At 39.5% G+C, this 25,213-nt stretch overlaps 1 protein-coding gene across 4 annotated transcripts; it reads left to right on the top strand.

The window, feature by feature from the left end:
• The first annotated feature begins 1,539 nt into the window (after positions 1-1,539).
• On the top strand, positions 1,540-24,608 carry st3gal8 (ST3 beta-galactoside alpha-2,3-sialyltransferase 8). 4 transcript variants are annotated; one of them, XM_073467668.1, is made up of 9 exons: positions 1,540-1,571; positions 15,899-16,280; positions 16,543-16,660; positions 16,747-16,885; positions 17,794-17,987; positions 18,065-18,244; positions 19,542-19,587; positions 19,931-20,050; positions 20,697-24,608. In XM_073467668.1, the coding sequence occupies exons 2-9, from the start codon at positions 16,115-16,117 to the stop codon at positions 20,862-20,864; spliced, it is 1,131 nt and encodes a 376-aa protein (XP_073323769.1). In that variant the 5' UTR covers positions 1,540-1,571; positions 15,899-16,114; the 3' UTR covers positions 20,865-24,608. The 4 variants fall into 4 exon arrangements, with proteins under 4 accessions (XP_073323769.1, XP_073323767.1, XP_073323771.1 ...); XM_073467666.1 differs by lacking the exon at positions 1,540-1,571 and adding an exon at positions 14,216-14,424; XM_073467670.1 differs by lacking the exon at positions 1,540-1,571 and adding an exon at positions 14,621-14,641.
• The last annotated feature ends 605 nt before the right edge of the window (positions 24,609-25,213 follow it).

Here is a 25,213-nt window from a genome sequence, read left to right as displayed (position 1 = left end):
TCGGTGTTGGTGACGTGTGTTGAGCGAGCGATGTAGTTCACTGAGCGGTTTACCACAAAACTACATGATATTTTACTTTAATTAGGAAAAACTGCAATTTTTTCGACTTTTAGACATTATCAGAAGCTTCGGCTCTCTCACTTCAGCAGGCTACTGTTTGTTAGCAACAACGAGCTACTTCAAGAGGTGAGCGTGGACAATAAATTAAATTGAAACAGAAAAGCACCTTTAAAAAAAATCAACCAATAAATTCAAATGTTTCATATTCCAAATGCAAAACTTCACTGCAGAAGACCATTAAATAAATTACTTACAGACTCACAATAAAAGGTCATAATATACAAAATAATATGCATCAGTGTCTCACAAAGAGACAGCTGTACCAGAGTCTCCACAACTGCTAAACCAGGGGCATTTCATTTTCAGACACATTAAGGTGATAAATATATACATGTGATTTCTTAAAACAGCTTGCAGCAACAAACATTTCACTTGCACTTTCCCATCTAGGCCTCTTAGTAATATTATCACGGCATCATTACAGGCTGCCGGAAGACATACTTTTCTGTGGTGTGACCACAAGTGTGCAGTGTACGGCGGTGTACAGTATGCTCTGAACAGACACATCTTCACTCCATCTGTGCACACACACTAAACTTGTGTGAAGGCATGTTTGCTTGTGCACTGATCAAAATCTCCAAGATATTCAAAGCTTATTGTCAAGATTATTAACAGACAAGTTGAAGACACTCTGACTGGCATTGTATTTGATGTCATGTTCAACACCACACACAGGACAATAACAATGATATTGTGTATATGTGTATATATGTGTATGTGTATATGTAAGTGTATGGGTGTATGCGTGTGTATATATATGTATATATATTAATATATAATTATATATATATATAATTTTTATCTAGACAAAGGGGTGAGAGCTAACAAGCTATGCTTTTTCTCACTCCTTTTCGAATATGTCATTTATTTGTTTTTTCTGTGCTCTATTATTATTTTTGCTTCCTCAAATTTTCATTTCTGTACTACGTTGTGCAAAAAATTTGCTTAGTAGCAGTCAGGAAGCCTTGTACTATTTGCATATTCGGAATAAAAATAAAATAATAATCAATAAATAAATAATAATAATAATAATAATGATATGCATAATAATATGATATGATATATGAATGATAAATGTGTCATTTATCATGAGGTGGTGATGAAACTGTGTTGTTTTTATATATTTTCTGATGAGATCCAGATTTTTTTTTTTGCAGCTGATTGACAAAAAAGGTTTTGACATCCTGACAGTTTTTTTGTCTTTCGAGAGATGTAACACAAACACACACAAACACACACAAACACACCCAAAAAAAGCCGCAAACGAAAGAAACCCCGCTCTTCCTTCCTCCTCCCTCCACCCTCCCTCCCGCTCTTCCCCTCCCCGCCCCCCCCCTCCCCTGGTGGGCGTGGCCTCTCGCCGCTGCATCATCATGCCCTGAGCTCCGCTGCTTCACAAAGAGAAGAAGAGAAGAAGAAAACCCATCCGGCCGCCGCCGCCGCCGCTTCATGTGAGTCCTCCTCACTTTGCTCTCAACTGAGATTTGTGTCATTTAGCCGGTTGTTCGCCGGGTACCGTGTGAGTGTGTGTGTGTGTCTGGACCCGGGTACACCTCTTGTTTGTGTGTGTGTGTGTTGAGCGGCAGCATGGGTTAGAAACTCCCGACTGAAAACTTCGGAAAGTTTCCCCCCCTCCTCTCCCCACACACACACCAAACTTCATGTAGTTTTCTGGCGATTTAAGCAGCCGGGGGTCGTTCTCTCGGGCTGCTGTCGTGTGGATGTGTGAGGAGTGTGTGGACGATAAGAAGCAAGAGAGGCAGGGTGGAGGTGGAGGTGGGGGTGCCGAAGGGGTACAAACTGTCTTCAGACTTTTTCTGCCTCTTACTTTCTCTGTGACAGCGCTGTGATACTCGTGTTTTTACAGCTCATCTGTTAGCTCATGTTTTCCTCCACAGTGTTGCAGAAGTCAGACCCCTCCACGACCACCGCACTGTCCTCCTTTAGTATGTCACGTCTGGTCTGAACTGTCTGACTCCTTCCACCCACGAACTCTTGATAATATCACAACATTTAAAAAGTTATAAAAGCAACCTGTAGTTTTGTTATTGTGGGCTAACTTCATTATAGCGTCTCCTACAGTCACCTCAGATCACATCTCCTATAGTACCGTTATAACTTCCGCTATTTTAACCTCACTCTTGTAATATTAAGTTCATTTCACAGTATTCTTAATATTTAAAAACTATGTATATGGAGTAGTTGACATGTTTTAGTAGTGTCTTGTAGTACTACAATATTTACTTCAGTATATTTTACTGTAATATTGTGTAAAATATTCTGACAGTGTTTGTATAGAGCCACATAAAGTACACATGGGTTGTATGATTCACAGTTTGTTTTGTTTTTAACTTAACTGTAAATAATATTAGATTAGAAAGACGGATTTTGAATTTTAACATGAAAATGTAATTCTAATTAGAAAATTAAATTAGAAATGTATCTACTTTAGGTGGATGGATCGATAGAAAACACAAATGCAAACATATAATAAAAGAGTATATAAAAGAAAATATATACAAGAATTTAAGAGTGTGAACAGAATAAAATAATATATATATTATAAAATTCCTTAATGTTCTTCACTTTAGTATCTAATTTCTACATTTTCTCACTGTCCTTAAGTTGATTTTCAGATATCTATACTTTACTTGAGTATTTATTAACTCACATTTTTTTATTTTTCCTCCCTACATTTGAACACAAATATCTGTACTTTCTTCTCCGCACATTTTTAAAACAGGCTCTTTACTTTAGTTTCAATGATTTTATTTTGTGTCACTGCACGCCGCCTTCACAACGTAACAAAACTCATTTCAACCTACCGGTGCATATCAGGCTCGGCAGACGTTAAGAGATGGAAACAGACGGAGAGGGGGACTTGATTGTCGGGGGAAAAGGCGTGTTAGTGTCTCGTATCTGCAGAGACCCTGCAGCCCTCTGCCTGGATTTTCTTACTTTCTCAGTGTGTTGCTGCTCGGTACACTTTACCAACCTAACATGTTGCTATTTGACGACCTGGGAATGTGGTGATCTTTGTACCGCTCGGACAAATCCTACCGATACTACCTTTAACGTTAGTAGTCTTCGAAATATATTAAAATGACGTAGGCCGGTAGAAATAACCTTCAGAGGGATACTTTTTACTTTTATACACATTCAGGGCCTTTACTTTCTTACTTTTACACGAGTAAAGACGTTTACGCAACAGTCTTTTTGACACAATTATCTGAATTTGTGTACTTTCGCCCCCTCTGTTCTGCTGTATTATTATCTCTCATAAAATCTCCGCAAAATTCATCTGCAGAAGCCTGTAGTTATCTTCTTTATTATCACACCTACACTTTCTTGTTATACTTGCTGTTTGTTGTATTGATTTTTTATTGCAGACTGTCAAAAGACTGTACTTCTCGTTATCCCTCGATGAGGAAGGGCGCAATAAAACTTGACTGATCCTCAGAAGATAATTGCAGCAGCACAACCACAAACAGCAGAGACAGAGTATAGTATGTTATGTTGTTACAGTATGTTTATAATGATTCTCGATTCTATCCTTGAGTCTGTCTGCTGTATTCACTTTGTTTTATTCTCCTCGAACACCTTAAATTAGATGCTCGGTTAGCTGTGTCGATCATATTCCTATTATTAAACAAATCTAATTTAATTTACTTTAATCTCCTGCAGCCATCTGCTACATCTTTACTGTGTAAAGTAGAACCACACCTTGTACTCACACTATATTCCCATGAAGTGTCTGCTCTGTTTTTATGTCGCTGTACTGTCGTATAATTCGAGATTAAAGTGTACAGTTCAGATGCCCCTTTTATTGCGATCCTGATATGCCACACCTGTCAGGTGGAGGGATTATCTTGGCCAAGGCAGAAGTGCTGACTGATGTAGATTTTAACGAATTTCTGCTCAAAATGTGAGAGAAATAAGACTTTTGTGTGCACAGAAAAAGTCTCTGATCTTTTTATTTAAACAAAATTGTTGCGTTTATATATTTGCTGAGCCTGTGGCTATTTTATTGTAGCTTTTTCTTCTTTATGCAGCATCGCCTACAGGTTTCTGTTGTGTTGATTTTATTATAATTTACTGTAATTTAATCTCCTACACTTTACAAAATAAATACTTACAGTATGTCTATAATAGTACGTCTGTCGTTCTCTATTTGGACTTTATGGTACTTTACTGTATTATTATCTCTTGCAGTGTTCCTATAATTTGCCATAGTTAGTTGGTAGTCTGTAGTTATCTGATTGTAGGTTAACTTCATTATAATATCCACAGTTTTTCTGTGATATATTCAGTTTGTCAGTTGCTCTTTGCTGAATTCTAGTACTCCCACAGTATTACAGTATAACTTGGTAAGCCAGTGGTTTCTACTGTAATCCTATAATATTTAAATAGTGAAGTAATAAACTATGTGGGACAATATAAATTTGACCTCAACGTTTTAGATACTGGAAATCGTTATATCATGATACGGCATAAGTGTTGTCTTTTCCTGGTTTTAAAGTCTGCATTGTATTTTTTACCCACATTATATCCACATTACTGATATGTGAAATTTTTGGCCAATATTTTGTGATGCGTTTGTCGCCCCGCCCCAGCATTAATTAATGAAGTGCTTTTGAGAGGAATTCAAAATATCGTGGTATACAGTATATTGTGTTTCATGATATGACCTAAAAATATTGTTTTAAGGTCATATCGCCCAGCCCTAAGACTGTTATACATTGAGGAAAGCAGCAATTTTATGTAGAAATGTTAAGTGTATGTTTGGTACTCAGGGAGGAGTCTAGATGTTTTATCTTGTGCTCAGGGTCTGCCATGTTTTATACATCGCTTCTGTCTGTGTGTTGGTGTTTAAAACCATGTTTGATGTGACATCTGAAACACACAGCATAATAACAGATAGAGGGACAGGTTGTGTGGTCTGTGAGTCAATCCTCCGTCTCTGCATTTGGACAGATGTAATTATAGAGGCCCGCTTCTAAATCTGAACCAGAAGCAGATTGTTACAGACCTGACTGACTGTCTGTCTCAAGCAGTTTAATTCCTCAGAGATCTCTACAGCCGGTCTAGTGTGTGACACCTTTTATCCTTAAAGTGATCCATGGAAACAAAAAAATCCCTCTTCCAGGACAGACGGACAGGAAATAAGTGTCATCTTTACACAGCAGACAGCCGGACCTCGAGGACAATTATGATGTGGAGACAAAAATATAATACTACGTTACAGAGTTTAAGTGTCTGACTGTCTGTGAGTCAGCACTGTAACAGGAAGTCCAGTGTGTTTCTGACCACTGTTATTCTTTCTGAGCTGTTGCTGAGGTCACCATTCAAACTCTGTGTGTGTGTGTGTGTGTGTGTGTGTGTGTGTGTGTGTGTGTGTGTGTGTGTGTGTGTGTGTGTGTGTGTGTGTGTCTGTTTAACTTTTTCCTCTGGTCTCTTTTAAAACCTTTTTTCGGAGCTTCAGCTCCACATTTTTTCCATCCTGTCTCTGGTCAGTGGCACTTAAAGGAAATAATGATGTCCTGTTTCTGCTGTTGTCATGGAAACCAAGACTTGGATATGTGTCCGGGAACCTGCAAAAGCTAATGACATTCCCATCAGCCTCAGCTGTTGCTTTAGTGCTAATTAGCAAATGTTTGAATGCTAACGCAGTGAGCATGGGAAACCTCATACCTGCTAAACACCAGAATGTTAGCATTTAGCTCAAAGCATCACTGTGACTTAGCTTCACAGACCTGCTAACATTAGTCTTGTTCTACATGTTTACATGAATGTGATGTAGTGAATAAAACGTTCATTTGTTCAAAGCAAAAATTCTCCTTAACGCAGCCGACCGAGTACAAAGTTTGTGAAAATTACTCAATTTAACTGTTATTTTTTTAGAGGTTTGGAATATGCTTAAATTAATATTTATAGTCCTTGAAAAATGAAATGAATGAAAATTTTCGACATAATTTAGACATGATAACCAAAACATTTTTAATATTTGAATCAAAACAATCCCGTCGTCCTGTATATTTTATTAAATAATATGTACATTTTATTTTTTGCAAATGCACTACTAGTAACAATTTGGATGTGTTGTTGTGGTACCTTGTAACTAAAATGCTTGAAAAGTGCTTAAATCTTACATTTGAAAAAGCTGTTTCAAACCCTGGCCTGGAAACAAAACTGCATTCAGTAACATTAGCTTGTGACTAAACGAGGCACCTGAGGCATCGTGAATGAATGGAAAAGACTAGATTAAGCCAGTGGACGCACAAGAAATTATGACTGTATGACTGTTGATTTTTTTTTTTCCCAATTGACCTATTATTCATTTGCTTTATACGTTGTAGAAAATGTAAAAAAAATATGAAAAATGGCCATTTTCAACATATTCAAGGAGTTGTTTCATTCGACCAACACAGAAAATGGCAGACAATCTAAAACACGTGGGTAGCTGGAACCTGTAAATATTTGGCTAACCATTAATCAATTATCAAAGTCATTTTCTGTTGTCATCTAATCCACTGATTGTCAAATTGTGTCAGTTCTACAATAAATATGGTGTTCTGGGTCGAGTGAGGTCAGTGTTTTTACACTCAGTGTAGTCCCGCTTCCCTCTTTCTCTGCTGCTCCTATCATTTCCCCTGCAGTTCTGTTAACAAGGATAAAAAAAAACACATTTCCTGAACTGGAGGTCGGTCCCTGCCTCTATCTCAAACTGACTGAGTAGAAGGAGGCAGTATCATATCTAAAATGACCACAACCACAATGTATTTTCACGATAGGTCATGATGGTTTAAATTAACTCGTGTTATTTCAAATTCGCTCCAACTTTTGAAAAAGTGACAGTCCAACTGTGATGAAGTGCTAAACATTAACAATCCTGTCTACTTATTTTATCCACAAACAATTTATCAAGAAGCTCAAAGAAAATTTACTGTGTGAGGAAATATTGTTGTATAATGACATAAAATTACAGCTGCCATTACCAATTTTTGGATCAGCTGATAGCAACATAAATCTGTAATGGTTTTTGGACATCCTAATTAAGTACAGTGTAATCTTCAGCATACAGCAGCTTCTTTACGATCTGTTGAGCATGTTTATTGGATGAAGTGGTTAGAAAATGATTTTTTTCTAGAGGCTGACATTTTTTTGAGAATCCTGCGGGTCTCCTTGGATTCCTGTGGGATTCGTACCGGAAGGGAGTCAATTTAACTATGCATCACGTGACTGTGATGGATATTTATAAATAAGTCAATCAGTCAAACTTTATTTGTTGGCACTTTTCATACAGCAAAGTAACACAAAGTGCTGCACTCAATCAAACACACACACATACACAGAGTAAGTGGTAAAAAACGGGAACTTAGGAACTGAGAAAGCGCTATCTTGATCAAAACATAAATCAATCATTATTATTAATAAAATATAGGGATAAAACAGTCATTAATTGAATACAAAAAAAACCCAAAACACTATAATGTCCTGAGTGCCTCTCCACCACAAACAACAACACAGGCCCAACGATTTGAGTGAAAAGCTGAATCGGGATTTTATACCGGGATTTTAAAAACTCGATACATATTCGATAAAGTAGGGGCCGGGCCGGTTAGGTATAGTCAGGTGACGTCGGCCTACTTATGCCGTTGTTTTGTACAAACTTGCATCTGGTTGGTGTGCTGTCATTTGATACGCGTTGGTTTTGATTGGCTACATTATTTATAACGGGAGGTGTGTTTGTGGGTGACTACGTAAAACGTACTGCTGAGGAAGAAAGCAGATAACGTCGCTGGTAGAGAAAGGAGAAACAGAAAGGTATCAGAGATGTGGTCGACTTGAGTCACTGCTTTCATGAATTGCACTTTGGCTTCACAGAAAATAAAAGACTTATCTACGAACACAGCCAGACTACCTCCAGATATGGTCAGCCAGATCCGATCACGATGCATTTACACATTGCATTAACTTGCTGGGATATAGATCGCTTTTTAAAACCAGGTGTAAATAGGCTGCAAGTGACTCAACTTGTCACAATTCTGATTTGTACTTTCATTGATATAGCGTTGTTTTTTTCCCCTCCATCTTCTGTGTTTGTGTTGTTTAATTTCAACACTTCCTTAAAACAAGCTCTAACTTGATATTTCAATTTGTGTCTGTCAACACTGGGTTGTGTAACAGCCCTCTTGGGTTAGTAATTCCCTTTTTTTTTTGAACAGTTAAGTTTGAGTTTGTGTGTGGCTCCTTTGTCAAATCTCTTTCACATGTTTCACACTCTGCTTTATACGTGTCAGCATCAGGGCCTGTATTTACAACCCCACTCCCAAAACAGTTGGGACGCTGTGTAGAACAAATTTTAAAAAATGTGATAATTGGCTAACCCTTTTTGAGACATACTCAACTGAAAACAGTACAAAGACAAAAGTATTTAAAGGTTTACCTCATCCACTTCATTCTTTTCTTTAATTATATGAATTATGATTATATGAATTTAATGCCAGCAACATTTTTCAAACCAGTTGGGACAGGAACAACTAAAGACTGGGAAAGTTGTGAAATACTAAAGAAAACCCACCTGTTTGAATCATTCCAGGCCGTATCTGATGATAGTATCATGATATGGTATGAAAAGGTTCAGTCGATCACAAGCGAGGATGGGGCGAGGTTCACCTGGCTGTGAAATTTATGGTTATGTCAGCTCGTACAGTTGTTTTTGGTAAACACAGTTCGTTTGCAAATGATTGCATTTCTATTTCACACAGCGTCCCAACTTCTCTGGGATCGAGGCTGTCTCAGGATTGCATGACATTTACTCATGAAGTCATTATAACAACAGATGTAGTTTGGAAGAATGTAAAATTCAAGCGGCTTGTTTGTGTATAAGTTTATGTTTTTGAGTTGTTTTTTATTTAAAGTCTGTGTGACAGTCTGTCTCGTGATGACTGGGAAACCTTTCTGTAAGTATGTCCTTCATTGCTGAGTCAGTGTGGACTTTTCCAGTACAATCACTTTAAACACTTTAGATTTAGATTATAGTGTTAATGTGAGAATATGTTCTGTCTGAATACGCTCAGTAAAAAAATTTCTAATTATTAGTTTTGATACAATACCTGCATTTTGGTATTAATACTAAAACAATACTCATTTCAGTTCTTTATTTTTAGTAATATAAAAGTAATTTTTCATTGAACAAAAAAAGCCAAAGTTGTCAAAACAAAAGCATTTGTGCAAAAGCTGTGACTACGTTAAATTAGGCACATTTGAGACACCAGATGTGACACCGGAAAAAAGCATAAAGGCACACTTGTCTACTGTTAATGGGAAAGTGGTCAGTTGCCTATTTTTAGCGTTTACCAGTGATTAAATACCCACAAATATGAGCTAGCTTTGGTGTAAAAATGGTAGAATTGGACGAGTCAGCATAAACAAAACTAAACTAAACAGTGAACAATAACTCATCTGTTGTATTTTGGTAGAGACAGAAATCTCAGAGACAGATATGTGTCACAAAACCGCAAACAAAACAGGAAGCTTGTTCATTATGTAGCTGATCAAAAACAAGATCATAACACCTGCAAGTTTGTCCAAACAGTATAAGTCGGCCTACATTAAATAGAGGAGGTCACATCATAATCGGTGTGTTTACGGGAGGGATGTAATACCAGAGAGCGTCTTTCTACTGTCTGCGGATCTTTTGTGATCGGCGGTAGACGGGAGGCGGAAAAAAATTAAAGTAGCTTATAAAATGCTAAAATGAGCCACCAAATGTACTTGGGCAGCTGTTAATATTCTGTACTTTGGCGGCGTGCCCAAATAAACCATATGTGTGCGAAACAGCGGTTGTAATATGAAGTTCATAGACATTGCGGTTGTCTTACTGTACACCTGCTGCAGGTAAAGACTTATCCGGGTTGCGGTGACAGTAAATGGGTGGAGAGCCACATCTTCTGTTTTACACCTGTTTAATAACTGTGTTGTAAGTAATGATAAGAGGATGATAAAGGAGTAAATTTTCACACCTGTTCCTTTCCACAAACAAACTCCTGTCCCGTCCCAATCCCGGATGAATGACTCCCGCGCCGCATCCTGTTCCCATTGACACACGTCCAACCAACCTGCAGCCACCAGCACAGACCAGTTTTGACACAATACTGAAATTTCTAACTTTTGATCGCAGATCGCAACTTTCTCGTGGACAGGAAAAAAATCCCATAAAATGCTTAAATGGGTCACCACATGTACTTTTGCGGCTGTTAGTATACGTATACTTAACCCCAAAATCCACCAGATCCGTGTTCAGTCCATCTCCGATCCGCTACGGCTACGGAGCTGATAGCTTTCACTCTAGTCTATGGGTTGTCCGGCAGTGCTCAAAACACAGCCGGTTGGGGTTTGACGGACGATGGAGCACAGAGCAAAACCATAGCGGAGCTGTTTCGCAACGTACATGCAACCAGGAGGGATTCCCGGGTAAAGCGTATGTGTGGGAAACACTGGTTAAACAGACAGTAAAACATAGTCCTCCCCTCTTCTCTGTGGACGGTCAATCTGTGTAAACAGAACGGACAGTCGACGAACTGACACCGTTCTTCTTCTGTGGTGTCGTTATTTTCCAGCTCGTCTCTGTGCTCCATCAGCAGAGCAGCTGGTTTCCATTCTGGTGTCAACGCAGGGGTCAGAGGTTGCAGGGAGAAAGACAGGAAGGAGTGCTGTCACATGGTGTTCTCTGCAAAGGAAACCATGTGACCTTTAACACCCCCCCCAACCTCCCCCAAAAAAAACCTAAAATAACATACAAACACTGTGACTCAGCTGATAGCCATTAACCCTCCACTGTCCTCTTGACTCTGTCCTACTCAGAGATCTCTTTTAATACAGTGTAGAAACAGAGGAGTCTCCTGGATCATGTAATGACGCTAAATGACTTATAACAGTGTTCCTGTTATAAGTCGTAAGGTTGTTTTTCCTTAGTACACCTCGCAAACATTTATTCATTCATTCAAACAGATAAGTCCAGAACAGACCAAAGACCAAAAGTCATAATATGTCAGCCATGAAGAAATTTCTAGCAATTGCAGGACGGCTAAAAGAAACGTTTACAACACCGCTCTGTGTGCACTGACACAGCAATGACTAACAAAACTGCAGTGATTCGACTGATAAAAAGCAAAAACATTCAGGGGCTTATCAACTAAAGCTGCAGGGAACATTAACATAAAAGGCACTTCTCTATAAATGACAAAACGTCTTCACTTAATCAGTTTGAGGAAGACAGCAATGTTGTTGTTTTCTGAAATGAACATGACCGATGCACCACCACTCAAATGACTCATCACACTTCACCTCTCGAGTTCATGAATTTTATAGTTATGGACTTCTTTCCAAAACTCATTTTTTTAACGGACGTATTGATCCATTTATCCCTGTTTTTTTTTCTGTGTGGAAAGCTGATCACTTTGTTCTGATCCGCTTCTGTGCTAAAGTCCTTTGTACCAGGACAAGTTTGCACAGTAAACGCGGCACTACAAAGTCATGCTCTGTGCTAACATGCTAATACAGATGCCAATCCAGGGGCTTAACTTCCTGTCAGGAACTTTCCCCAGCCTTTCTCATGAAAGTCGTGCCCTTTCCTGTCCAGGACACAAACAATGTGAACAAATATGTGCAAGTGCGTTGATCTGTTAATCTGTATCTGTCCTGACTCGTCCAAAATCACAGTGACTGTGGTTGTAGAAGTATGGTAGTAATTGCAGTTATTCTATGAGTGGTTACAGTGGTATTTAGCCTTTTTCAGGAAATACAGAACAATTTAGTCTTTTGTTACAAGTCTTTTTGTCTGTCTATATTCAGACATAAATGAATGTTACTGAAGGAGCCGCAACGCATAGTGATACTTGTCAGATAGACATTTGTGACACTGTGATTGTACAATTTATTGTCTTTGGCCTCTGACTAATCAAGAAGAGAATCAGTGATGAGCCTCATGATAACGACCACAGATTAAAGTGTTCGTGTTATTTCAATATAATCAATGGAGAGTTGTGTGGTATTTTTTCGTGCAGAGTTTAAAATATGACTAATTTAAAGAACTAAATGTGTTCATTCAATGGTAAAATGAGACTACTGTTAGATCCCTAGTATACCCCTGTCCAGGAGGTACTGGACCAGCTCTCCGTTATAAAGGCTTAGGTCCCTAAACCTACAAGGTGTTACTTTAAAATGGGATTGAAATAGGGACTGCTTAAGCTGGCAGCGAGGAGACTCGCTACCGAACGTCTGCCCTGCTTCCGCTGGCTTGGCACCTGACCCGAATAGCCCCTGAGTCAGATATGGCCACCAGCCACGCCCGTTAACGACAGCTCTCCTCTAAATGATCTGCTAGGGTGCTAGGTTGGATTTTAGGGGCCTTTGGTAAAACCCTCAGTGACTATTTCAATTTGTTAGGCTAGAGTAACCTTTAAGAACCTTTTTAAGATATTTTGCACATTTATTATCTACTTTTTACTTCCATCAAAGAGACATAAAATCAGTGTCCTGAACTTCTGCTTATCTATAGTTGAAGGTTTATGACAAAGTTTTAGCAAGGGCAACGCATACAGCTCAGACTTATCTCAATTACTTTCAATCATTATCAAGAATACTTGTTGATAAAGATAACAATTCAGTATATAATAAAGATTCATCTAAAAGAGCTGAGGCTGGTCAAAATACTTAGATGTAGTAGAGATTGAGGGGGTCAAGCCTTCCGGTAAGCCTTTCCCTTCCTGCTGAAAAGTCCAACTCCTTGAGGGAATTCACGACCCGATGCGATGACAGGCTGCTCACATACTCCGGCTTGTCGGTTAATCCAAGGTAGGAGAGCGGAGGAAGAAGATCGTCTCCTCTGTTGCTGCATTTTTTTAGGACTCTCTCAGCTGGCCATCTCTTGCTTAAGAGGGAGATTTTGTTTACCGCTTCCGGTAGCACGATCTGTTGTTCCTCTTTTTTTGGCAAACTCATTGTCTCACAATCTCACAACCTTTGCCACACTTCAGCTTGTACGTTACTTTTGTCTGATTAATCTCGTCTTTCGATGTTGTAACTGTTTCTAACTTCATTGTAACTTCATTGTAATCATGACAAACACTATCCATCCACTTTGACTGCATCTGAGCATTTCGCACCAATGGCGTAACCACAGAGTCCATCTCTCCGCGTCCTGCTGTAGTCCTGCACTCTCTCAGCGCTGATCACGGTCCGTCCGTCAAGTGCAACAGCTAGATCCAGGATGTTGTGGTGGAGACGGGTCTCTGTAAAGATGTGGGTAGAACAGTGTTGGATTTCCCGTTGCTTGGCCAGCCCGAGTGCCATTTTCATCCATTTCATTTTACTGCAACCGCACATTAGCCAGGAGCAGCGTTAGACGGGCGGCAGTCTGGCTGGTCAGGTTGGATGGTGAAAAGATGCTGTGGGCAGTGATTGTCTCAAAGTCCGCTGCTCTTAATCCAAAACTTGCACTTACTTATTCACAAGACTAATGATTAGTCATCAGAATTCCCATTGTGTTAATATTTTGTCAAGGTACCATTAGTCATTCCTACAATATTGTCGCAATTTTGAAATCAAGATATTTGGTCAAAATGTATGTTTTTATAATTTATTTCATCTCTGTATAGTTCAGTTAAAGTGCTGCAGAAATGTGTTGCAGGTTATGTTACCTCACAGTTTCTTCAGATGTGAGATGTGAAATTGCCGTCACTTTATGTAACAAGGTGCAGGTCTGCCCGGAGATTTAGCAGAAGGAAAAGTAATACTATTAACTCTGTGTGTGTGTGTGTGTGTGTGTGTGTGTGTGTGTGTGTGTGTGTGTGTGTGTGTGTGCGCGCGCGGGTGCGAGTGTGTGTGCAATTACTACAAATGTTATGAAGTAAATGTCACTTACACAAGAGTAGTGAAGAAACACACACAGGTCAGCTGATTCAGACTACGCCTACACCCGCACACACACACACACTCACACACACGCCCACACACACACACACACACAAGCACGGTGAGAGAGAGAGAGGGGGAGAGAGAGACATTGAAGCAGACAGGAGGAGAGCGAGAGCTGAAACGGGAGAAGCTGAACTGAATCCAGATCTGATTGGTATTCAGAGACTGAGTCTGTCTGCAGGGAGACATTCCTGCAGGAGCAGAGGGGAGGTGTGGTGTGGTGTGGTGTGGCGTGGAAGGAAGGAAGAGGAAGGGGGGAAGAAGAGGGTGACTCCACTCCTCAGTAAAATCAAAAGCTGGACCTCTCTTCCTGTGTTTTTCAAGGTAGAAGGTTCTGAGTTTGTTGTGTTGTTGTAGATGATGTCATCAATTTAGAAAAACTACTAAAAACTTCAATCGCCAGCAGCAGTTGTGTCATCATCAACGACACCACGTCCGGTTACAATGCAGGTTTCATGTTCTTCATGTTGCAATCACTATTTTTGGGGTAATTTCCTGAAGTGAAGCTGTGGTGGCTGTCATGGCTCACAAGTTTGTCATGGTTACTTTGTACAGTTTGTTATTTTATTAGTCGGCTATAAATAGTTAGTAATAGATAACTAGTTTGTTAAAAGTAGTTTGTTTATAGATATAAGTTTGTTAAAAATTACAGTATTGTTACAGACAAGATGAGCTTGTTATAGTTTGTTATGGATAATTACTTTGTTATAGTTTGTTATGGATAATTACATTGATATAAATAGTTTGTTATGGGTAATTATTGATTTAGAAATAGTTATAGATATTATTTTGTCACAGTTTTCATGTTCTTGTTGCTGTTTGTCTGCTCTTTGGTCATTTCCTGGTTCTGATGGAAGTATTCTCAGAGTGAAGTTCTTGGATATGGATATTTAGTGTGTAACAAATTGTTGTGGATCGTAAATGTGTCATAGTTTCTTATTAGTTTTTGTTATAGTTTGTTATGTTAATAAATTATATTAAGTTTCATTATGAATATTTTGTTTATGGGAATTAGATTGTTATGAAAGACCTTTTAATAATATCGAATTATTGAAATTATTTGGATATTTTTAATAAATAATACATTGTTAGTTATGAATAATTAATTTGGTATAAATAGTTTATCGATATTTTGTTTCTTGTATTGTTATAAATAATTTATAGTATTATAAAGACATATTTGTTTGTTGTCAAACGTTATATTATTATAGATATTTTACTTGTAATTGTGAATTACAGTTGATATGATTGGTTTGCTACATTTTTAATCTGTCTTTTGTGACACATAATTTGTTTGGGTGATGGTTTTTGTTCGAGATAATTTGTCAGATGATTGTTTGTGATGGATAATTAGTCTTTTATAAACAGGGATATGTCTCTCAATGCAGAATTACTAAATAACCAGATATCTGCGTAACTGCACTTAGTAAAACAAAGAATGTCCTTGAAGTGAAAGAATAAATAAAATAAAAGTCTGTTCAGTCGTCCAGCTGACCTTAATGAACCTGGTTCAGGGCATGGTATCTGTAATGGATGATCTATTACTGGAGCAGTCCAACAACACTCTGAGCAGGCAGCCACATATAAAGACTGTTGCCCACAGTTGTCGTTGATGGGTCCAACTGTGTGGAGTTGAACTAGTCTGCAGCTACTGGGGGAAATGTTTGGGCCTCTATCTCTAATTTTGTTACATAAAACAATGTAAAGAATAATGAAGTTTTGAGCAAACAAAAATAATTTCCACGTAATTTATTTTTTTCATGATGCTGATGTCGCTGTGTCTTTCTGTCTGACCCAGGTGTGACCATCCATCCCGTCTCCACCGATCAGAAAGCAGCGTGGTTCACAGGGCAAGAAGTTACACACTCAGGCTTCATGGAAATAAGGCAGGGTGGAGACATGACCAGACATGGGAAAATGTCCAGATGACACAGTCCAAATATGCTGACATAGCAGGCTGAACGTCTCAACGCGTCCTTCCTTCTGCCGCCGCCCACTCATCGTCCGCCCAGTCATGTTGTTGAGGAGGAAGGTGTGCGTTGCTGTGGTGATTGCTGCCATCCTCTTCCTCATGCTTGCCAGTCAAAGCATTCAAAGGAGACATTTCCTGCCTCTGTCAATAGCCCGGGCCACCCCTATCAGCAGGGAGGCGGGTGAGGAGCTGATATCATCATCACTAGGTAAAGAAACATCTCCCGGACAGACGCGTGACTACACCGAGCAGTGATCCCTCAAATGTGTTTGTGAAACACTTGTGACAAAGATGTGTAGCAGACGCAGCAGTGGTAGTATTAGAGGGAGAAGTAGTTGTAAAATTCGGATAATATTAGTAGTAGTATCATTAGCAGAAGTAGTGTTGTGATTGTATCATTGATGCTAACATTGTTAGCAGAGCTCCCATGATGCACTGTTCTCTGACTATCTGTCTGTTTTTGTTTGCAGTAATTGAACCCCCAGCACCTCCTGCTGATCTGACCCCTGACCCTCCCGAGAACCCCCCTCCTCCCGGCCCCCCCGAACCTGAAGATGAGCATTTTGAGGAGTCCCAGGACGACACGAGGTAACACACAGGAGGTCACAGACTCTGTGTATCCCATGATCCTCTGGTCTGTCCCTGTCTGACTCCTCTGTGTCGCCCTCTTTCAGCTCCTGTGGTTGTGTTCAGTCCTGTATCTCAGACCTGGAAACGTCAGAGTGGTTCAGACAACGCTACGACCCCAAACAGCAGCCCATCCTCCGAGACGGCAACAACAACTTTGACCCTGACGCGCTCAAATGGTGGCTGGTGAGGACCAAAAATAATGTTACTGTAGCTGATGGAGCAACAAAAGTGAATTCCTCTCTATCAGTCTGAGGTTACTTGGAATAAAATTGTATTTGACAAGATATAATAGGATTTAGAGCAGTTTAATCAGTGACTTAACCTCAGATCGCCTTTATGTCAATATTTATACTTAACATTAACAATGAAGTAAATCACCAAAATAAGTAAAAAAAAAAAAAAAGATTGTAAATAAGATTTACAGGTCTCCTTTTTTGCTTTCTTTAATAACTGACTGTGGTGCAGTAACAAATTGGGAGCTCCTTTACAGAAACGGGCTGCACACAGGAAGTGACAGCATTGAATTGATGTGTCGACACTGAGAACTGTTTAATCAGCTGAATCACATAAGACCAAAGTAGAGTGCATGTCCTGCATGATGGTCATACAATGTATTTCAGTAAATAGTCAGGACCCATCAATGAAAATCTGTAACTTCAGAAAATTGGAACATAAAATAGTCTTTACATTGTTTTTGTCGAAGTTGTCAGCAGTCTGGATGAAAAGCCAAATGTCTGAGTCTCTTTCCTGCATTTATAGATTCAATCCTGCTGCAGAACCCATTAGTAGATTAAAGGAGGGCAGAGGGGTGGGGGGGGGGTGTAGAAATGCTGCTAACATCATCAGTCTGATCCACAGTATACTGTATCTACTGTGTGTGAGAGCCAAAAAAGAGCTAACAGTATGCTGTACTGTAGTTTCACTCTACTGTAAGAGCATGTATAAACAATCAACAGCATAAAACAAGTAAGTAAGAATCAAAAAAATACTTTTAGAGCAGCTTTTACTAGCAGCTAAACTAACAAAAGATGAATGTAAAAATCTTGATAAAGCAACATTTCAACAATACAATATGCTCCATCTCTCCACAGAGTCTTCAGCGGTCTGGTAACGGCCAAACTCTAGAGGATGTGATGTCGGCGATGTTCCAGGTCATTTCCTCGCCTACTGTGGACTTCAAGCCCCTCCCCGACCGATGTCGTAGCTGTGCAGTGGTCGGCAACTCCGGCAAACTGCGACAGTCCGGAAACGGCAAACTGATCGACTCCCACGGCTCCATAATCAGGTATGTGTGTCTAAGTCACACATCTTACCCTTTCCCATCATCCTCCTCCTCATCTTCCTCATCTTTCTCCTCCACAGGATGAACAAGGCGGTGACTCGAGGGTTTGAGAAAGACGTTGGGAATCGGACGACGCATCACTTCCTGTACCCGGAGAGCGCTGTGGACATCAAACATGGAGTCAGCCTCGTCCTCCTGCCGTTCAAACTGAGAGACCTGGAGTGGCTGACCAGCGCGCTGTCCACCGGCACCGTGAAAATGTACGAAACATCAAGCAAATACAGAGAAACGCACTCAGTTTTTGGTTTTATGGTTTATCAGGTTCAGCTAACTAGAACTAATGTAATGTAATACACCTGTCAGCGTAAGGCAGTACAGTTAAACAGAACCACAAACTGCAGCTTCCAGACTGAACATAAAGTTAAACCAGCGCCTCTCTAAGACACTTCAATTAAAACATTTTTCTGAAGGCCAGATTGATTACATAGATGTTCATTTAGACTGCTAGTTTTAGTTTAGGGAACCTAATAAACTGAGTTTCTTGGGGAAGTTACAAGGGGAGCAATTGTGGGATCTAGTGTAGGTTAAAAATTAATATAATAGCTAACGCGCTGGCAGCACTTTCAACGCTTCAGAGGCGTCAGCTAAGTGGGCTCAGCAATAATGTTAATAGTATTCACCCGATAAAGTTGCTTACATGGATCTTCATGGATGAATGATACACCGTAGGAATCACTCTAAGAATGACGATTAGTGTCCTGGGAATAAAAATATATTTCCACAATATCAAATAAAGACAAAATTAACTACTTATTTATATGAAATATACACATCTTAAACATTTACATCAGACAAGGCAAAATGCACTAGATAATATATACATTTATATATACTGTATGTATGACGTATGTGTGTATACAGTATGTATAATATACTTTATTATATTAGATATATCATATATTAAATATATATGTATATACATACTTATTCAATACATTCACAATCTAATCTGTGTATACACTGCGTATATATTTATATACTTAAATGTTGTACAGACATACTGTACTATATAAATCTGACAGAAAAAAGTGTATTATGCATAGAAGTACAATACTGGACAGAAAACATAAAGAAAACATTCAGTAGATAAATCACAGCTTAAAATGTGTACTTTAAACTTTACATACTGTATATACATTGAAAATCAAAGTACACATATCATGTACAGAAACAGAATCAAATTACTGCTGAGTGTGTTCACCTGCACGGTATATTTATGTTCATGTACACAGATAATAGTCATGCTGACGTACTCAACAATACGCCCGAATATCAACAATTATTAACAAAATGTACGAAGTAAATCATTTACAACAGACGGGACAAATGTGAATGTATGTGTATACATGTATGCTGTACGTTAATATACTGTATATACCTGTAAATCTATGAAGAGAAACATAAAATACTGCCTATTCTAATATACAATACTTACATTGCATACTTCAATATATATAGTCTATAATGACCAGTTTTTCTGTGCGTCTGTGTGTTCAGGACCTACATGAGGGTCAAAGAACGAGTGGAGGCTGATAAAGACAAGGTAAGATAAATTCTCAGTCGTGCTGTCTGTGTCACAAACATAAAGCCAGACATAAACTGTTGAACTGTAGATAAACATGTGAATGTACTTCAGTGGTGACATGCTCTTCTGTTTTTCACATTTTAATTATTTAAAGTAAATTCTGTTCTTGTCAACAAAGTTTTTGTTTGTTTGTTCAGCTGTTTTCAGTTTATTTATTTCTGCTACGATAAGCTCCCGCAGTTTGACTTGGATAAACACTTCACTGCAAAATATGTGGAAACTGCCAGAGAGCCAGTGAACCCTGACACATTGAACCTGTTAACAAAGTAGCGTGTGTGTGGGTGCGTGTGTGTGTGTTTAGGTTCTGGTGGTGAACCCGGGTTTCTTTAAGTATGTTAACGATCGCTGGACCGAGCGTCACGGTCGCTACCCGTCCACCGGCATGCTGGCCATCATCTTTGCTCTGCACATATGTGACCAGGTAGGAGTGTGTCACCTGCACAACATTAAGTCAACTTCATTATTCAGTCAAACTTAAGTTGTCAACATGCACTGTAGTTATGAAACAGAGAGCGAAGACTGCTGAGAAAAGTTGCCCTCTTGTCAGTGTTGTATAAAGTATCCAAAAGTCATACTCATATAATACTTAAGTCATAAAGTCTCTGATCTTAAATGTACTTATGTATCAAAAGTGCAAGTGAAAGTAAATTCTACATATATTTTTACATCTCTTACATCATGCATATACTGTGTACTATAGGTCAACCGATTATCAGCCTGGACGATTATTGGCTTCGATGTTCAGCTTTTTTGTGATTATCAGAATCGTTTTTGTCTTTTTTTTTTAATCCGATTGCTGATAAAATCAATTCATTTAAAAATGTGCTAAAGTTATTAAATAAAAGTAGTGGAGTAAAAAGTACAATATTTGCCAATTCGGCAGACATCGCCCAACCCTAAAATGTACTTCATTACATTCCATCATTGCCTGTTGGCGATGAGACAACAATCAAATTCACGTTTTTTATTTATATCCATGTTTGATTATTTTTGTCTGAGTACTCGGATAGAGAAAGAGAGACATTATGTCTCAGTATGTCATGGTTCCACTTCCTGTCTGTGTTCAGGTGTCGGTGTTCGGTTACGGTGCCGACCAGCAGGGGAACTGGCATCACTACTGGGAGGAGAACCGCTACGCTGGAGCCTTCAGGAAGACCGGTGTCCACAGCGCCGACTTCGAAACAGAGGTCATCCACAAGCTCGCCAAGGAGGGAAAGATCAGTCTGCACCTGTGACACGACCACTGACCTAAAGACAGACCTGCAAACTGACTTAAACACCTACAGATTGTTGGACTGACCTCAATCATTCACCACTTAATTGTTGAGACCAAGAACGGCCTTTCCTCTGGCACTGAACAAATCCGACTCTGGACGTCTACGGCTGCCAGATTTGACTTGTTTTGGGGGGATTCGGACACGTGGACAGGAATCTGACCTGTATACTTCTTGCACGCCAATCATAACATGCCTGCCTTGAGTTGGATTACCTGTGGACTGAGCCTTCGGATGGGAGGGGCTATACACGCTGACTCCACCAGGTGGGCGGGGCTTAAATCGCCTCCCTGTAAAGTTCCAGCTCAACTTGAACACAAACTGTTTTTCGGGACCCTCCACTGTTGAATCAGACGAACCGTCCTGCTGTCTGCGACTGCGGGGATCAACCACCCAAGTTTTGCTTTGAGCGGGAAATAACCACAGACTTTTTATATATTTTTTATTGGATTTTATAGACATTATATGGGGATAACCTCTTTTTTAATCAAAGCACTTTGCCCTGAAGAAGAAGTGGAACCAAGAGGCCACATTGTTGCTTCTCTGTCCAGCCACATTTCAAGACTTTTTAATTTCATATCATTTATAATCCATCCATTTATTTTTATCTGAATCTTAAAACAAACCGTCCTCTGGAGAATGTCTCTGTCCCGAAAGACTGTAAATGGAGAAGGGACACAAAGTTTTTAAGTTTTTCTGTCACGTCACCAATGATACTTCCTGTCTCGAATATATATGTAGCTGGAGGCAGTGAGTGGGAGGAGCCTGTGTTTGAGCTTTTTATGTGTTCTGCGATGACTCGACAGTCTGCAAGTTTTCAGCTGATTTCACTGACAAGACGGGAAGATTTTATTAGTCTTTGATGCTTTGACTCGTTTTTTCAGCTCCGGTATTCTTCACAGTTAATGTAAGTGATAAAGTCAAACTCAACATCATTACTGAAGATTTGACTCAGTGAGTAAAGCTGCAGACTGTCGAACTTCGCGGACAGACGTGATGTTACTCCTTTGAGTGACAAAGACGAGGAGATCGTGCACGACTTTTAACTAAAGATTTATTAAACAAAACTTAACAAGGACAAATTCAAACAATCAGTAACATCACCAGTGTGTGTGTGGTGCATGAATGAATGGAAGATGTAGTGCAATGTACTAAAGTCCAACCAAAAATAATCAACCATATGAAAGAAGAGAGACCGACCGGTCCAGCAGCTAGCAGAGGAGTCCGTCGGCTGTCTGCTGGACTTAAAGGTGGAGGACAGCCTGCAGAGGGATGTCTGTCGCACCTGCACTGTGAATGTACACACTGTTGCTGATTGTCAATCACAGTCGTCTGAATGCGTGTGCCTTCTGTTTAGACGATGAAGAGTTTCGAGACGTTTTCACACTGATTTAGTCTGAGTCTGAACCTGAGTTAGATCACTCTTCTTAGAACAAGTATTTTCTCTCGGCTGCGCTTTATGTGTCGGCATGCGGGCTACTCCCTGAATCCTGTGTTCCTCCCATTGTTTGGACTGCCTTTATAACACAGCACATGCAGAGGCAAGCGAGGTCAGCAGCAGGCTTTAAACAAATACAACTGTTGAGCGAGTTTGCAATAGAAACACGTCCGTGTCCGTCTTTCATATTATCATTAAGTTATAATGCGTTGGTGAAAACCATAATTCATTTTCCCAGAGTTTTAGTTTTCAAAAGTGCCGTTGAATTATCCTCATTTTTATTGAGTAAAAACGTTTTTGACATACATTTTATTTTCAAAGTGACCACAGATGTGAACCGACCCGTCTTCATCGGCCTTAAATGATCAGTTCTTCAGAAGCTTGTTCAGCTGCTTGACCTGTTGCACTAGTCAGCTGCATCTCGAATTTTAGTGATGTGCCTTTGCTGGAAATGTAAGCAAACTGTTTCTTTGGAGGGAAAAGTTTGTATTTTAAATAGGAAGATAATCCAGCGTTGACCAGCGGTTATTTAGCCTGACCCCAGCCATGCTATGATGCTATGAAGCCAATTTGACATAGTGTTCAGCTACATGTTGCGCTGGGGACCTAAAAATACTTTTCCCCTTAAACTTACATTTTAAAAGGCTGCATATTTTATACCAGGGAAGTTTATCTTTTTTGGCTTCATGCACCACTGAGGGAAGGAACGAGGCCCCCGCCTGTGTGTACAGAAGAAAGTACACGAGGAATGTTTTTATTGTAGCTGCTTGTCAACCTGTGCCAATCGGTAGTAAATTTGTGCTGTAACCTCAGTTTTCTGCTTTAAGTTCTTACCTGCTTCTTATCTTTCTTGTTTTCTTACAAAAAAAATGGCACAACATTGGATTTGAGGTTTTTTCTTGTGGAATTACAAATTGATTTTTGACTTTGATCTGAGACGGCTACTTTCTGGTCGACTCGGGGAAATTAATTACATTAGAGAAGTTTTGGTGATCCAGATTCAGACCAATCTGCCAGTGTGAAATCGCTGAGGAAAGAGCTCAGTCAGCTTCAAATAAACTTGCTGGAACAATTTCTAAGAGTCGGGGAAATAACTAGTTTGTATGAAGTGTTTTCTGACCGTGTCTGGAGGGAGAAGTGTTTATAGTTCTCCCGAACAGACGCACTGGAAAGCGGAGTTGGAAGGCTGCAGTCACGGACTCCTCCTGGCTGCATCCCACCACCTCCCTGAAGCTCTGTCCAAAAACTCTGCGTCTCTGTAGCCAAGATTTGTACAATTGGGAATAACAGAGCAGACTCTCAGACAGTCTCTCCTCAGTGTGATAAAAATTGTCAGAAGCAGCTGTCGCAAAGGGAGCTTTCAGACGCTGTTAGACGATCCTACCAGCACCTCTTTTGAAGCAGACTGAGGCCTCTATAAATAATCATAAATGCTGAATCATTTTCTGGAGGCTGCTGCTCCGTCGTTGGCTCGGCTGCAGTTTGAAGTTTAACCCCGTTTGTCTGGAACAAGTTGCACGTTCTCTTTAAAACCTTAACGCTGAGTCATCATAAGCTGTGGTTTAATCTGAAACATCTGCTGCTGCCTGGTTTTATAGTTTTCATTCACTGCTGAGATTTAACACTTTGTTGGCTTTTCCGGGCAAAAGATCCTGCTGGTAAACTGGGAAATGATCCACTTTATGAGGAGCGTCCAGCCGCTAAATGACAGAGCAGCAGCCCTTCGGAGCCCTGAGCTGGACTTAACATCTGGATGCAAGGTTTTGGAATCTGCAGACGAAGTCGTAGTAAAAAGATTTACTTCCTCGCACTGAAAAATAATTAAGTTTGTTGTGAGTATAAATCCAAAGCTGTGCTTGTTAGATTCCCTGCAGTCTGGAAATGTCGAGACTATTTCCATGAAGAATGCAGGAAGGTGCAGATTAAATCAAATCAACCAATCAGCTGCTGGTAATTCCATCATAAATGATTGTTTGTGATCTGTATATTTAGATCAGTGCAACAAAAAAACTAACCAAACAAGATGTTTGTATGATGTATGTTCAGTTATCATAGCTTTAATTCAGCTCATCATGTTTAAACTGTGACTATCTTTGATTTAAGAGAAAGAAATGTTAAACTCACTTAACAAACAACCTGCTGATATCAGTTCATTCATCAATTCATTCATTCATAGTTGCCAAACAGACAGAAGCACTGTGATATTTCAAAACAACATGAACCCACAGCTGTCACTTTGAAATAAATAAAAAATATGAAACAAAAAATCAAGAGTTTTTTTTTTTTTCTTCCCATCAAAAACTCTGGAGGTAACTGTTGATACAATCAAACTCAAAGAGAGAAGTTGTGCTGAGAATTTGATGTCTATAGAAGTTCTTCCTCACTGTGTTGTTGGCACTATGATGAACATAACAAGAAAAACATTCAGCTCAGTTTCCAGTTTAAGTTAAAACAAGATAAATTACTAAGAATTATAAAAGTATTTTGTCGAAACTGAATTAATTTGGTATGAAGTGATGACAAGAAACGTCACTACAGCATGAAAAATATTTTCCTTTTAACGAGAAACTGAGCAATTTACTTTGTAACAGTGGCGGCAACACGCTGCCGTACTCACTCGTTGAGGCAATGATATCTTGTGACATTTAAGGCAGTGGAAGCATCAGCTGTACCCCTTTTTAGGCTCCGCCTCCTCTGATGACCACATTTACAGACCGACTGATGTTCCCCGAACATATGCTACAATCCACTGTGCTGGGAACTCTGACAACGACCTCAGATACCGCAAAGTGCAATGAAGCGGTCAACCAGGTCTGAAACTCAGCTGAGATGCTGCATTCACGTGCTCCTTGTTTGATGCCTTTTCCCAAGT

This window comes from Pagrus major, chromosome 6 (genome assembly GCF_040436345.1).
Source record: "Pagrus major chromosome 6, Pma_NU_1.0".
Taxonomy (NCBI): domain Eukaryota; kingdom Metazoa; phylum Chordata; class Actinopteri; order Spariformes; family Sparidae; genus Pagrus; species Pagrus major.
This window is presented reverse-complemented; position numbering and strand designations above follow the sequence as displayed.